Here is a 16,832-nt window from a genome sequence, read left to right on the forward strand (position 1 = left end):
TGTCAACCCTGGGAAAATATCATCATCACATGCCTTTCCTGTATTGGGCAATCCAGACTAATTTGAGCTCCCCCAAAAGTATCAATTGGAGGCAGTTATCTCACATCACGACAAGGGAGCCACCTACCGTGCGAGAGTCTGCAGATAGAGGCAGCCAATCTTGTTGGGCAGCTCCTCAGAGACACCCTCCTTGAGGCTGGGCAGCTGGGCATGAAAGGGCTTGGGTGGGTGGTGGCAGAGCATGCTGGGCTCGGCTGCGCTGCTCAGAGACAGCAGGAACAGGGCGTTGGCTCGGATCACCTGGTGGGCCTCCATGGTGGGCAGGGCGCGCGGGGTCTTCACTTGCATGGGCTTCTTCCTCGACTGCTTTACCTGCAGGGCACAAAGCCAGGCAAATCACACAGCAGCACTGCACAGCCCAGAGAGGCACTGCACAGATGTGTTGAAGACCACTGACACAGCGAGACACACAAGTGCTTACAGAGCAGACATCTTAGGGATGTCTCTTGACTTGGGGGACAATATGTCATGAGATACATCAGCCACCTAATTTCAACTTGCTTTGTTGTTTAAAAAAAACACAGATCTGCAGAAACACATTTTTTCTTAGGTTTTTTGTGCTTTTTTTCCAGCAATGCTCCTTACAATTGGATTAGATCTGCAGATGCTTGAATTTGAGCTGTATCAGTAATAGCACTTCTGTTATGTCATTAGTCAACTTGAGTTTCTTCAGTTCGTTTCAAAGGGGAGCGATCAATTTTTGTCAAATTCATTCTAGCAAATAAATGTATGAAACATAAAAAAATATCAGCAAGAAACTCAAATTAAATTTAAATCTTGGATAAATACAAAAGAAAAACAAACTCAAACCTTTTCTCTTGCTGCAGTCTGCTTCTCTCGCAGATATTTTTCTCGACAGCGGTCACACACCAAGTACCAAGTGCTACCCCCAATTCCTCCATCTCCACAGTTACCAGCCCAGCCTCCGCAAAAGTGTCCAATGCTGTTGTATCCTTGACCTCCCGCATAACGTCCACAACCTTTACGAAATGCAGTAAGCATTAAAACACATGCAGCTTGCTGGGGCTCACCATTGATGCAGAGATAATCAAATAGAAGACATTAAAATAAATAATACAGATGCTAAATCGAAAACAGACAACAGTAACCTACCTGGATGGGCTTGTCTCATGTGGTAGGTCACTGGATAGGGGTGTGATTCTCCACAGAGCTCACAGATGGTATCTTTCTCAGGGCCACCCATGGCAAGCTGAGCCATTTCTCCAAACAGATTTCCTCTGGGTCTGACTTCTGACTTCTCCTTCTTCTTCTTCTCCTTCTTGGCTTTCTTGCTGTCTTTCTCATTCTCTTTTTTCTTCAGAATGGCGCTGGAGCCAGGGCTTGGAAAGATCATGTTCTGTGTGGCTGCTTTGATAGTGGCCATGGAGATATCCTCCCAAAACGCAACCAGGTGCTGAAGTGTCAGGGGAAGAGGGGATTTGGTCCTCATGGTTCTGTGACTGGGAGTATCAAAGGACAAAGGTTCAGCTTTGCCATCCTCACACTTCTCAGGGAGTGGAGGTTCCTTCAGCATGGAGAGGACCTTGTTCTTGTTGATACTACCCATCTTGGAAATGTCAGGTCCATGAGGTGAGATATTGAACATGTTAAGAGCCGAGGAGATCTCCAGAGAGTGCCTGTTTTTCAGCTTGTTTTCCTTCTCATCCATGGCTTGATGGCAGCTGAGACTGCTGCGAATGGGCGCGTGCTCCTTGGTCAGCTCGGGGTTGAACTTCAGGAAAGAAGAGCACGCCATGGCATCATGGACTATTCCTTCATGCCATAAGAAAGCAGCAAAGACAGCACGAGCACACTCTGCTACCGAGGGAGACATGGCTTGCTTTGCGGGCTCTGCCAGCCGCACGCTCTCACCTTTGAATAAAGGCCCAGACTTCTCTTTCTTTGGCCTCACATGTCTACTAGATGTCTTGCGGCTCACTTTGGGGGATGACCTGGTTTCCTGTTCATCCTTGACAGGAGCTTTTCCAATGCTGAAGTGCACTTTAGAGGATCCCTCGTCTGCATTTCTCATGTCAGGGTTCTCGTCGTTACCTTCTTCATTGTTGGATAACAAGGTGCTGGAGGTGCAGATCTCCACGACTTCGCTGTGCAGGTTCTCTTGCACCACATGGGGAGAGGGAGCTCGGTTTTCTGCATTGTTACAGGCGTTCCCGTCTTTGGGAGGGATTTTTGGTTTGGGCGAGGTGGACCGACCCCGGAGCGGCTCAGTCAGGGGAACTTTTTTCTTCCGGAGGGTGTCCGGATCCAAGGTGTAGGAGTCAGACTTGGACCTCTCACGAGGTGGGTCCAATCTGGATTTCGAAGACGAGCTCACTTTCTGAGGTAGGTTCTTTTCTTGGGGAGAGGAAGATCGGGGGGAGCTGGTGCTGGAAGGGCTGGATCTACCAGAAGACAAACCTTTTTGTTTGGGAGAAGAGGACCTGGACCCGGGGGTGGGGGACTCTGCTCTGAAACCTGCTGTCCTGCCATCCACCTTCAGGGCCTGCAGGGTGTTGTGATTGGGAGAGAGTGACCTGCTGTGAGAGTCTGACCTCAGCTTAGCGGTGTCTGATCTGAGAATCAGGGCTTCACTAGCAGACATGGCTTCGTTATTCTTCATTTTTCCTTGGTCAGTAGAGGCCCTACTGACACGCCCATCTAGTTTTGGGGATCTGCTTTCAGGTCGGTGCTTCCCCAGGTGTTCAGATTTCCCTGATGGAGACATTGGGCGAGCAGCAGCAACCAGGTTTCCTCTTTCACCTACACATTACAACAGACTGGTTGTTAAGCAATGACAGGGCCATAGTTTAAAAATAAAAAAGGCAGCCATCAAATTTAATTGGCAATCTGGATTAAATTGGGAGGGAAATAAAGTTGGTAAAAATTATATTAGGGTACAATAATTGCATTTATAAATTATTTATAACCAGGAACATAATAACAGTATTAATAGTGTCAATTGCCTGGTAGTAGCATGCCTTTCCTAACAATTAATTGCATGTCAGGTCAAAATGTATTATACATTAAGCTCTTGGAAATTAATAATTAAAATGTTAATAGTTTGGTTATTATACATTTATAAATTGCCTTTTGTGCACCCTAAAGTGATACCCAAGTCTTCAAATGAAATAGACACAACAAAGACACCAGAAAAAACAAACAAAAAAAACAAAAAAAAAATTTCCTTATTCAAAAAAGAAAATTAACAAAATTGAAAATGTAGAAACTGAAGAGGTAGAACGGTCATAGAGAAACCTGAAGTCCTGTGGTCATTGTATTTTATGCTGGGAAATACCAGGCAAAATTAGCAAAGAAAATGTATTTGTGAGAGTTTGCAACCACAGTACTTTAAGGTTTTATGTAAACACTAAGCTCTTATTATGAAAGAAAGCCAGAAGTGGCTAGATTTTGCCATTATGTACAATTGTCATTGCCTCTTTATGCATAATTAAAATTAATTCCACTGTTTCTGAAATATGTTGATGCCCTGGGTAAGACTTCTAGGTTCCCACATGGCAAAGTTTAAAACTGTTTCAACTAGCAATGTATAACGGCTGAGGGGAATACTTCAGAAGCAGGGAACCAGTTTAGGTTAACAGCTGAGCAACATGAACCATTCCATCCTGTTTCTCAGCAGATCTCACAGATCCAATACACACACAGACATAACTTGTTAAGTTCCCAGCAAGACTCAACCAACATGAACACCAATAAAGCCTTAACAGAAATGTTGCTATTGCTACTGCATGTATATTCCATTGCATTCTGAATTTAAAAGACTATAAGCGGTCAATAATGTACTTATCCAAACTAAAAAGTCAATTCTACATTTTCCAACAATTTCAACGACAAGTCCAATTTCGACAATTTTAAATTTTTAAATATATGCATAAGAAATCACTTTTAATTAAATGTTTAACAAATGCTGACATTTAGGGTTTTGTGGGGTTTTCTGAAATGTTTGTTTTCAATTGAAAATAGAGAAGTATGCCCTAGAAAATAACCTGCACATTAGGGCAGGATGCATCTGTAAGGTTAAAGATTTAACAATTCATCATGTTTTGCACAAAGGACACAAGTAATTTCTCAAGGCTTTATATGGATGACCTTTCCTTAGAAGGTAAGACAAACAAAATGACAGTCAGGAACTGAATGGGAATAAATGAAGCAGAGAGCAGCGGGTCTGACTAAGTCCAGCTTTGAGTGAATTTTGCTCGCCCCGTGATGGCATGCATACCCACCCTTTTGTTTCTGAGCTAGAGATGAAAGAGCAGTGCCTGGCCCAGCTACACTGCTTTTGTGCACACGCTCACGTGAAGCAAGGCTGCGAGATGAAGCGTCTACAGCGGAAAACAGTGGCAGGTAAGCAAACAGTTTAAATGGGAGGAAACTATTAGAGAAGAGATAGAGAACAGGCACAAGAAAAGCAGTAATAAATGCATGGATTGGTGGCAGTCTTGTCATCAAACCTAACTGTCCATGACCGATGCTGGCCGATTCACAAAAGGACCCCCATCTACACTATATTTCACGCATAAGCTGAAGTACCTCTTGCAAAACGGCAAGATTTCTTTCTTTTACATTGTCTTCCCCTGCATTGATCAAATATACCGGTCGGTCCAATTTTGGAAGTATTTAGTCGGTGAACTATTTACCACGCAACCTAGGAGATCCCTCTTTTGAACAGTTCCTTCTAAACTTTGTGGAGAACTCCATGTTAGTTCAGTGGCCAATGAGGTTAAAAAGTTCAAATGTTGATTTATTTATTTGAAACAGTATGTGCCATTTTAATTTCAGATTTCAAAAAGGTTAAAGCTGAAGCATGTGAGGACCAATGGAGGCGAGATTAAATAAAACCTAATTCTCAGGAATCTGTTCACTGAAAACCACAAAACCAATCCAACCAAAAACTGAAATAAAAGAAAAATCAATAGGTGCATTCCAGTAGGTGTTAATTTTTGGATACAGAGGATCAGACATATTTAGTCTCATGAAGTATAACACTCAGGTAGTAAAACAAAAAAATACGCATTAGGTTATCTAAACGAGGTCTGAGGCAATATTTTGAAAACGCTTCAAAGCTCACATCAAAATGCTATGGAGATGGAAAATGATGGTGCCACTGGTACTGAAGATGGGCAAGCAACTGAAGGAATGGCAAAGGTCATTCACTCAAAGGAAAAAAAAAAACAATCCTGTGCAGGCAGCACAGATAGACAGTCAGACAGAGACAGACAGACTTACTCGGAAGCTGTGGTTGAGGCTGAGGCTGCTTGAAGGAAAGGGACTGTCCAAACACAAATGGGCTGTGGACAAGGGAAGAGGGAGGTTTGGCGGCTTGCTCAAATACGGAGGGAGCTGGGAGGAATGGCCGAGACTGAATGGAATTCAGTATGGCACTCAACTGGTCACCTGCAATGTGGAAGACACGGAAAACTAAAGCTTTCACTACCCCTCGAGGTCACAAACACACTGAACCGTTTACCTGCCACTCTGAACAGAGCAATGTTAATGGGTAAACGCAGGGTTTCTTGTGGACTGGAGGGTGGGCAGGGGTGACAGGGATGGGTAACATTACTTCGGATCATATTTTTAAAGAATCCTTGCTTCAGGTTTTTATTTACTTTTATTTTTTTAAGAAAAATAAAGCAGTTGGCAGCCATTCTCTTTTCTCATCTACTTTGCAGTTTGACCTTCAGAAAAGGTTGCACTTTGACTGCAGCAGACAGTCACATTAAAAGTGCTACTGACGTGCCACACACTGACACACGGCACCAAAGAACTGCCTGGATATCCGTCAGATCATGAGAATGCTTAGGCTCAATTTAATGGCACAGCGCTAGACTGCGAAGCTCTGAAAAGGACCACTGGCACAATTGTTGTGCTAACTGATGAAAACAGGATTCAGTAAGAGGTAAAGGGATATATTAAACTGATCAGTGAATCTGCAAGCCCGAGTACAGAATCTCATACAGTAGCAGTCAGCGATAACATATGCTTCATCGACTGGATAAAGCGAGTCTTAGACTGTGATGTTCCTCCTAAACAGAGGACGGCCTGACCATGCAAAGAGTGATACTTCAATGACAAGTACATCATGCACAACACAGGATGGAAGGCATGCAGAACTCAAAAAAAAGCCTGAAAGGGTTTTCATGGATACACAACAATGAACAGATGTGGTTTATGGCTATTAAGGGCCTACTCAATCCTCCCGCTTCGTTACTGGAGACCAAATTGGAACCATGTTGCCATGACATTTGAAATATTGTTTGCAGCATGCAGCAAGAACAACAAAAAGAAATACTCAAAAGTATTGGCATAAAATGTTCAATGGAAGGCTTTGCAGAATACAGCGTCAAGGAAAGCCATTTATTCCCCACAGCTAGAGCATGCTTAACCAGCTCTGCTCCAATTCTTAGATTGAAGAATTCCTTTTATGATGGTTTAATGTCAATGAAACATGTTACCTTTCCCCACAGTAGGGAAGATCATTAGAGACAGATATATCAGTCAAATACATTTCCAGAACAAGAACCACAACTCTCATTGATAGACAGCTTTGTTTATCCTCCGTAAACCTTACTGAACTCAGCATATCCCTGGTCCTCATTTAGTTCAAGTAATCATGCCATGAAAGAGGTCTCCGCAGTGTCACCGTATTAACATTTTAAAGAGCTTGTCAATGTGTGAAATATAATGAAGAGAGCAAGCCACAGACAGTGTACAGCATACACAACAGGCAGAACAGAGTGACATCCAACCTGTTGTTGTAGATCAAGCTCTTCTTTAGATAAACAAATTAGACAGCAGTAACCTAATTAATTTGGGGTCAAGACTCAATTAGTCAAGAATCAGCTGGTCACTATTACTACAGTGATGAAAAGTAATGTATTGGTATACGGTTAGTGGCAGCGAGATCTAACTTTCCTTCAGCTCGAAAGACCTCGAAACCTATGATTTTAAACACATGACCAGTGATACAGATGTTTGCAGCAGACTTCCATTTGAGAAATGTACGCAAAGGGAAAAACATGAGTTTCCAATCTTGGCCTCTTTGGTTTTGAATACAAATTTTCCAAAGTTTCTCAATCCAAAGCAAAAACACCAACTTATTTTTTCTACCATTCATAAATGTCACTAATCTCATAACACCCTTACTCCAAATAAACTGGTTAACAAGTTCTTTTAATTCCACCTCTGGGAAATGTCCTCAGAAACAGCTGTTATGCAGTTATTGTTTTTTATGTTAACATTTCTTAGGCAATACAATTTGAATATAGACACATACAATATTAATACAGATCTGTTATTCAAGAGAACTGACTTTAAATTGAGATTAGCTCAAGAAGGAATTGCTACAATTCACATTTAATTTAAAATACTCACATTCATTCATAAACTGGTAGCTGGGCTTAGAAAGAGGTGCCCATGTAACAGTGAGAGGAGGCAAGTTGAGTGACAAACCATCAGCTGTAACAACATCAGTGCACATGCTGTCTGTTTAAAGCATGGCAAGTCCATAGGTGACAGAGATTTACGATCTATAAATGTTCAACAAACTGCTGCTGCAAAATCTCATATTAGTACATTCTTATTGAGATATAATTTGAGATATCAGTTATTTAAGTCACAACTGACAAGAACTTGAAGTAAAAAAGGATGCTGCATCATATAACTGGGCACCCCAATTCCTTTAATTCCAGAATAATGACCTCAAATTAAAAAGTAATGTAAACATTTGCATGCATTTTCCAATTTAAGTCACACAAATTGATTCTTCAGTTCTCTATATGCACTCATACAACCAGAATATTAGATTTAAGAAGCTGAACACCAAACACATTTAAACCATCCTCTAATCTAACATGCAGAAGCCTTATTAAAGCTCTGATTGATTTATTAGAATTGCTCAACTCTGATCCACATTAACAGATGAGAAAGCATTTCTATGCACGTAATCTGGTCTCATCTATTCAAGGAAATCAGTAGAATGCTACCATGCAATATAATAAACTGAAAACAAATTAGTAATTATTAGTACCCAGACCAGCACAGTTGGTGAATGTATTAAATTTTGCTAACCAATGTACTGAAGATGTTAAATGTGATATATCTTTAGTTTTCAAGCTCCCAATATAGCATAGAATCAGCAATCAAATTACTCAAAGAACTTTCAATTTCCATCTTGCAATTGTCCATTTTCATCATATAGACGATGACCTTTTATGTATTTTGAGGTTAAATTGTTGCATTAAAGGCACTTTCGTTATTTTACAATGACCTTGACTGTGTTTTCACAGCATTGAAAATCCAGCATGAATATGAATCACATTATTTGGTGTAAAATATATTTTGGACAGTCAGCACACATAGGGGTACAGTGCCATCCCAAGTTTATTCCATCCCAGGAATATTTCCAACCAGCGTATTTAAAAAATAAAAGCAACACAACACATATAAAGGCTAATTTGGGGGTCCAAAGTTACAAATTCTAAAAAAAATAAAAATAAAAATAAACAAATACAAACTGAAGTCCTCAGCAGAAGCTTGTTTTCCAGCAGTCGCAAGTCGAATACGCAAGATTAAATAAAATGGAAGCAGTTTTGCGTAAACTGAACTGAAGCTAAAAAGGCAGGCAACATGTAAAAGAGTCAGGAAAAGAGAGTTGACTTGAGCAGGCCATAAAATAACAGCGTATGCCAAAGAGAAAACAGGATGGACAAAACACAAAGCAGCAAACAGGCCAAGATGGCACAAATGAGGCGCCCAACCAGGTCGAAATGAAATGCATGAAAAAAACAAAAAAAACAAATACAGGTCTGTCAGCAAGACCAAAAAAAAGAGTCATAAGGAAATGTGAAAAAAATTTATTATATAAAAGTGAAGTATGAATAACGACTACTGCATTTTCAGATGCATTACAGTTTTAAACATTCTTCTAATTTGTGCATTTCAAACCCAACCCTATGATAATACAACTCTTTATTTATTATAGAAAATTAAAAATGTATCCAGAGCTTTCATTGTTGAAAGTCTTTGGGATCTGTGGTCTTAAAGAGTTAGAGAACAAAGGGTAAGGTGCTGTGAGGACTGAACTATAATTGCATAATAATCCAGGCACTGTATGAAACCTCTGGTCATCCAAGTTGGCAACAAAGCCCGGAACTGCTGGTGAGCTTCATGTGGTGAATTACAAATGCAGTATTTGAAAGCTGGCACACCATAACAGAATCAGCTGAAAACTTAATCATTAACATCAAATGGCAGTATTTCTTTAGTAATGCTAAATACACAGAAAAAAAAAATCTCTATATATAAATATTTAATTTTTTCTATAATATATACTATTCTTTGTCCTTCGTTTAAAAAGGAAACCACAACAAATACTGCATTTGTAGAACTTTTCTGATTTGTTTTGTTCGTTTGTTTTGATGTTTCAATTCTTCTGCTGTCGGATAGTAAATTAATCTATGCCACAGTATAGAACGTTATGTCTGAAGATTCGAGAGTCTTTCATTCTGGAAATTCCCTGTTTCTCTAGCCTATCATCTTACCTTTGTTATTAGAGATGCCATAATCAAACCCTTGGGCCCCACTGCCAGCAGCACCCCTGTTGAAGGCTTGAACAGAGAAGGGACTTGGGGGGGGAGTTTGGGCTCCGTGATCCAGTATTGCTTGCTCTGTTGTGAAAGACAACTTTCTCAGTTTAATCATCAGAATAATGAGGGGAAATAAGATCTGTCACAACAATAGCCTTTTGAATTCTCTCAGGTCACTCAATTCTTTATATTTTGTACCAGATCAAACAGGCATTCTATGTAGCCTACTTTGTGATGTGTTTCTTATGAAGAAACCAAAACATTTTGTTTTCAAGAACCAAGAACAATAACCTTTATCAAAAATTAATAATCAGCTTTTCGATGCTGTTCTTTTAAATTAGCTTCAATGAGGTGCTCTTCAAACTCAAGTTCACTACATGCAAGTCTAATAAGGATCTAATATGTGTCCATAAACATCATACAACTTTTAGACATATAACAAACATTACTTTTGTGAATTAAACATTTTTTTAACTAAATGTAGGACTTAATTTAATGTAATGTAGGTTTTCCCCTAACAGTAGCCATTTGGTTTTATTTGTGTGCTAGAATCTTGTGCAGTGTTTTTAAGGTTACATGACATTACAGTAAGACAAATACCACAACCACATCACTACAAGTCGTACTACTGTGGATGCAATGACTGGCATTAACTGCCATTTACATCACAATGCCATGACTGTACAGATTACAACAGCGCAGACAAAAACATTATACAATTTCATCACCACGCCAACAAAAACAGCACCTGCCCAATGAAGACTAACTTATTTAACGGCAGTAGCTTTTGAGCTGCCTGTTGTACTGCATAGCAGAGGGGTCTAGCTTGGAAAATCAATGTCGACAGGACGGCAGAATCAAAGCCAGTACAATAAAAATGTTCTTGTTGAAAGAGTAGTCTGTGAGTGTTTGCATATATTACATAACCCTCAGGCTATAGGCCTCTTCATAGGGAATGGCATCTTTTCCATTCCATGTTTCAATAAAGGACACTTAAGGTGAAATGATTGTTTATTGATTTTTTTAATCACTCAGCAGAGTGAAATGCACATTTTAGCCGATCCTCAGCCATGCTGACAGGCGCAGTTTTTGTCTGCGCTGTAACAGTCAGCGTGGTTATGGTAGTTCGCTGAAAATGGCATTGGCCGTTATTGTCCATGTGTGAATAGGATACGCTGTGATGTCATTATGGTCTTTGTTTCGCTGTAATGTCGTAATAGCGTGTTTTTAATATGAACAAGAACACATGACTAACTACAGAAATGGCAGAATTAAAACCATTTTTACCACCTGTCCTGCCAATAGCACTAAAAGTGGTATTTAACAGACGTCAGCCTTACCGTCTTCATGGCGGAGGTATTGATTGCCTCCTCGATCCCTTGCAAGAGACCAGGCCTCCCCTTCATCACTCTCACAAAACTCCACTACACTGTTCTTATCCAACTGCACCCAAGTGCCTTCCGTGTTTGTCACCTGGTACACAAACAATCTTTTATCTTGGGCCACACAATTGTCTGGTTTTCATTTGCTTTATATTAACAGTCATTTAGAGGAAACTGATAGTAATTTGCTTTTTTTTAATCTTATCATCATGGTAACCACAGGAAAATAGAATAATACTTAAGGTTACAGTCAAAATCTGGTGAGGAATTTGGGAATAGCTTAAACATATTTACAGCCAAAGAAAGCCTGTTTCTAAAAGTCCATACATTTAATCTGTTAATCTCTTTAAAGCAGCTATATTGAAACACAAAATGTTCCAGCATTATTTAATTGCAGGCAGCTTTGGATAAGGAAGAATTATTAAACAATTTATGCACATATTACTGACAGCAAAGAAATATTTTAGCACAGCATTATAATGAAGCACATTAGAAAGCATGTATTTTGATCACCATATAGTAACTGAAAAGAAGAATCATTAGGAATTAGTCAGCAAAGAAACATACAGTGAGTCTTATATAAGAAATCATTCCAAGGAACAGCATGACACACCACATCCTCAGATGAAAGTTTTAGCAGGAAGCAACACATTTTAACACCTTTGGGTAGAAGCCATAGGAAGCATTAAAATGTGCTTAAAAAAATAAATATTTGATCTCTTAAAAGAAAAAATAGTTTCAAGAGTTTAATTATGGCTCCAGCATTTGAACAAAATGTAACTTCAAGAATACAAAACACAAGGCTGTGGGGGGAATTTCAAGAATTGACCAGGACTGAAAACAAGAGGTTTACACAAATCTCCTACTTTCTTATTAATATATTTGTATCGTACTGAAAATGATTTGAATGCCTGATATTAAAATTTGATTTTGAAGCATAAAAGCAATTTGGGTTTTATCTTGTGATGATTTAATCAAAACAGTGCACAACAAATAAGATGATCAGCTTTCACTCTTGGAATCGCTGAAATGGAATTTCAAATCAATTCACACGCCAATATTATATATACATGAGGCCTAAAGACAGATAATTGGTACCACCAAATGGCTGCAATTCAGTACAAGCAAGAAAAATGGAAATGCTGTAGCCATTATAGAAATGTTGTTATTGACAGAAATCCATATGCAGGGAAATGACAGAACACACAAAATACCAGCATAAGAGAATACATTATAATACAAAAGGAAAAAAGTGTTATTGGGATTTCTGCGTTAGCAAGAGAGCAAAAATTTGGCAACTATGAAGTGATGATTTTGTAGCCACAAGAACACACTTGGATCCATACCTCGCCTACCGCCTTGACTTTGTTTCCAAGAACTAACATTCCAATAGGGATACCCCTAAGGTTAGGGCAGCTTCTGATGTTGTGACCCGAGGGCCCAGTCTTCACTACCTTATAAACGCCTGGTCCGCCTCGCAGGCACAGCCTGTCCTGCTCTCTCATGGGCACTTCATGGGAGCGGCGGGCACTGACCTCCTTAAAATAATCATCAGAGTGCGTTCTGGCCTCCTAAAAGAGCCAAAAGACAGAGGTTAGTCCTTACACTCTCACACCTCTCATGCAAGATAGCACAATTTTCATGAGGGCAACTCAGACAAGTGGAGTAATATGATGAACCTTTGCTGATGTGTAAAGGAGTAGACTGCACTTGTTCCTAATATTATGTTAATATATAATATTATTTATTAACATGAAGCAGGTTCTGGTTTTTAATTTCTGCTCAGAATGTAGTTTTCTATGCTATCTAATTATAATACAATTACTACATGGAGGTGTACAAGGAAGACACTTAGCATCAACAGTTGTGAATCTGTGCTAGTGCAACACTTCTCCATTAAATGTTAAACAAAACACAGTTTTGAAAGATTTTGTGATTTTAGCCATATGAATTAATGTTGACTTTCATGTAAAAACTGACCATTCAGTGTCATTAAATAAATGACCACATGAAATAGAAGAACCCTGTGCATTCATTATATTCTGCAGAGCAGATAACTTTCACAAAATAAGGTATTTCTAGTGAAATCACAGAACATATAATTCAAAAGAAAAATGAAGACAATGTGTACATCAAACATCAGTATCATCTCGGTTCTGTGCAGACTGGAAGAGGAATGCATGCAATTTCTGTGATAAAATGTGTCTTCCTATAGTGAGGCTGCACTGTTAAACTCCCCAAGTTCAATTTAAAATATAAAAAGTCATGCGTATACGGATTGAATTAACCACCCATGCAAAGATTAAAATGTTGTACATCAACATCACGCATATCTTTAGCTAAAACTTTTCACTGGGTTCATCAACACAACAAAGTTATCCAAAAGGGAATGCACAGAAAGATACATGGCTGCCAAGTGAAAAATGCATGTTGGGTTTATTTTCTGGTACTGTTATGGGAAGAATATTGGGGTGTGGGAGGACGATATGATTTTTACATTACATTTTTTAGCTGAAACTATGAAAAAAAACATGCAGATGATAAATTGCTTTCACTTTCAGGACATCACTCTTCCAAAGCAAGCAAGGACCAATATTTGTCAGGGGTTTAAAAACACAGAAACACACAGTTATGGTGAAAGCAAAGGAAGTGCTGCAAAGCCGTGAATGTTCCTTGTTTGTAACTCACCTGTGAACACAAAGATAAGGAAGTCCAAGATAAAAAGTCGATATCCCTGACTCCGTGGCTAGCATTAAAGACATTCTAAGCAACAAAGTTTAAGAAAGTCAAGCACCGTCACGGTATTAATGGAACAGTAGGCGTGAGTTTTGTGGAAGAAAGTTCTTCTTTCTCCTCCCCCACTTAAAGCCATTGTGATTGGAACTTGCATTTGAAATCTATCATAAGATGGTGGAGTGGCAAACCCCTCAGTCAAAATAGGCCTTGTGCATGTGTGAAAATCTCACTGCAGCGACAGTCCACAAAGTCAGAAAGGAATCTAGGTGCTGGATTATACAGCTCTCAAAACATTCATTCTTGCTTTGCAAAACATGGACTTATGATGATTTCAAAACTAAAGCTCCCATCGCAGACCACTACAGAGATGCAAGGTGAAATTCAATCATTGTAAAGGAAAGAAAAGAAAAAGGGGGCAACACACTTCTGTTATATCATTTACCAAAGATATGGAAACAATAGGAGATGCCAGAAGACAGATATACTTGATTAAAAGAAAAATCTTCCAAAAAAGATGTAGTGTGTCATGCTGTTTACATTAGTACCTTGTATGAAAGCCATCAAAACCTACTGCAGCCCAGTGAACCCCGGGGAATGCTGAGCAATAAAGGCGCAATTCCCCAACCAAGCAGTGTCAGAACAACTATTTGTTTCATGGCAGAAAATCACCCCGAAGAAAAGTAACCACATTTGCAGAGATATTTCATACACACTGAAGTCTACTGGATCAATAGGGTCAATGACATCTATAGTATCTGTTTTTAGCCCTCAATCAGTCGGAAGTGCAGGCTGTCTGTGCCATGAAACAAATCAGGTTACTCAAAAGCAGCTCCTGCTCATATGCTAGGTGCCTTAAGTTGTGAAGCAATTGTGAAAAGCAATGAAAACCAAGAGAATTGCAGTTAAGCAAGAGTCATTACACCACACTGAAATTTCTAATCTAGTACCTCTCTTTTGTCATTTCCTGCATTGGGAAACTCCCTTAAACTGCATTTTTAAATAGTCAAGTGTCCATCAGATGCTGTCGGGAGGCAATTTTCGGGTGTACACATACAGATTGTAATTTTGCCGTTTTTTTGTTTTGTTTGTTTCTTCTCCCTTCTCTTTTCAAAAACAAATTGAGGCATGCACTTGCTCTCGCACTGCACCATAGCCCTTATGCTGTCATTTGTTTTACTCTCAGGAGTAAACTCTCTTTTCCAGATGCTATCCGATAGGGTGCATCAAGGAAGAAACCTAGTTCTGAAGGCCAACTTTCACAGAGGCCATTTCCCGTGTTAGTGACACAACACAGCCCGAGAAAGAAACTCCGGTCAGGACAGCTTCTTTCAGGTCATTCAGAGAAAACGAACAGTACAGGAAGTTACAACCATTAGATTTTTTTCAAATAAAGCCTCAGTTAAAACACACTGGTGCATCCTTCACATTTGCATTTTATGTCTGATCACAAGACATTTCGGTAAACGAGGATGTGTTTTTCCATCCCAAATGACCAGCATAGGGGCCCTTGCTATTCTATAAAGGGTGGCCTTTACTTACGTCAACAGGGACCAGAAGGCTCCTGCCCAGATGCTGGTTAAAAGAGAGGCACCAGGCTTCAGTGTACCCATTCATGTTGGGAACATACTTCTTTACAGTCTCATCATTCAGTCTCAGCCAAACACCATCATCATTGTGGATCTATGGGAAACAAGCAACAGAAAGGAGCCATGCCCTCCTGTAACTGCGAAAATGCCTAGCAAGGACTCAGAGGCTGCAGGCTGCCGGAGGAGAGCAGAGAGTGGGAAACCGAGAAGCACAGAGTAAAGCAGTTATGAGAAAGTGTGTTTTTGGAACGGATCCGGTTAGTGGAGACGGCACTTTGAGGATATGTGTATCTTGTGACTTATATGAGAAGTTTCCCATGCACAACGTTAGATCTAACTGCATTATATACCCACTGGTATGAATTATGGGGCTATTTTCATTACTGTGCTTTGTGTATCACTCACTTTGAAAGATGGGTATTCAGCACCATCATCTGCCTACTGCCCATCCTACATTACTTCACACTATCAATACGGACAGGTATCAGATAACGAAAGCAGCAAAATAAATATTACGTGGTGAAAGATAGCCTGTTTAAGCAAGTATATAAATTGGCGAAAAGCTTCCAACACGGGAGAGTTAACGACGGTATGAGCATCATCCACTCAGCTGAGAATATCACTATTGCTTTTTGTCTCGCTCTCCTACGTATTTTTTTTTAACTGCAGCCTCAAAGTTTCTTGCGTGTGTATGAAGCAAAAAATATATAAATAAATAAACCAAAGGAATAAAATGCATTTAACAAACAAATAAGTGAAATAGAGGCAAAAAGTATTTCAAAGCTTGATGTATTAGCTGGATAGGTATTAAAAGATAATCATAAAAATTAATATGTGCCATTTAGCATTCAGTGAAAGAATGGGGGAGGGACAAAAAAAAAACATCCTCAAGATCCCTGATCTATACCAGTGTTTCCTTGTGAATTACCTCATCAATGAAAGTGATGGTCCCATTGACCTGGACTATGCCTATTTGTTCACTCTGAAGCGAGGGGTGGCTACGGACACGAAGCCCTGCGCTGTCCTTGGCCACAAATTTGCGAACCTGAGAGAAGCAAAGGGAAACAGTGAGACAGAAGAACCAAGGACCGAGAAAGCTGTAGAAAAGGAAGAAAGCCACGGATCAAAACAGACTTAAAATGCATGATTTGAAGAAAGCAGAGGCCTTTCCCTTTTAATAACGCTCATCAGACAAACTCCATTAGCCGGAACACACGTCTTTGGTAGTTGTCCATGCGTCTCTTTTTTGGTACTTTTCAATGACTTGCGTAAATTAAGAAGGGAAAATGTTAAAGGAGTTACAGGATTGTTGCTTGTTCCCCAATTTAATTATTTAAGTCACCTGCTCCAACAACCGCAAAACCAGATCAAAGAATGTATCCCACACACAGAAATCCTTCCACAGTGACCTAAATCCGGGATTCACTGCACCCATCCAGTTTGCATTTGAATAACCAGATCTTTCA

At 39.7% G+C, this 16,832-nt stretch overlaps 1 protein-coding gene across 11 annotated transcripts in view; it reads right to left on the reverse strand.

Moving 5' to 3' along the window:
* mycbp2 (MYC binding protein 2) overlaps nt 1-16,832 on the reverse strand; it is an 80,903-nt gene that overhangs the window by 11,320 nt on the left and 52,751 nt on the right. For 4 of the 11 annotated variants that reach the window (XM_066706591.1, XM_066706597.1, XM_066706593.1 and 1 more), the window contains 9 exons: nt 16,295-16,411; nt 15,320-15,460; nt 13,733-13,807; nt 12,391-12,615; nt 11,003-11,135; nt 9,618-9,743; nt 1,174-2,820; nt 871-1,040; nt 128-372 (listed from right to left, as the gene is read on the reverse strand). In XM_066706591.1, the coding sequence (XP_066562688.1) occupies nt 128-372; nt 871-1,040; nt 1,174-2,820; nt 9,618-9,743; nt 11,003-11,135; nt 12,391-12,615; nt 13,733-13,807; nt 15,320-15,460; nt 16,295-16,411 (2,879 nt within the window). The remainder of the gene's footprint in view (nt 1-127; nt 373-870; nt 1,041-1,173; nt 2,821-9,617; nt 9,744-11,002; nt 11,136-12,390; nt 12,616-13,732; nt 13,808-15,319; nt 15,461-16,294; nt 16,412-16,832) is intronic. The other 7 variants (XM_066706596.1, XM_066706594.1, XM_066706602.1 and 4 more) reach the window with 5 other exon arrangements.

This window comes from Amia ocellicauda, chromosome 6 (assembly GCF_036373705.1).
Source record: "Amia ocellicauda isolate fAmiCal2 chromosome 6, fAmiCal2.hap1, whole genome shotgun sequence".
Lineage (NCBI taxonomy): Eukaryota > Metazoa > Chordata > Actinopteri > Amiiformes > Amiidae > Amia > Amia ocellicauda.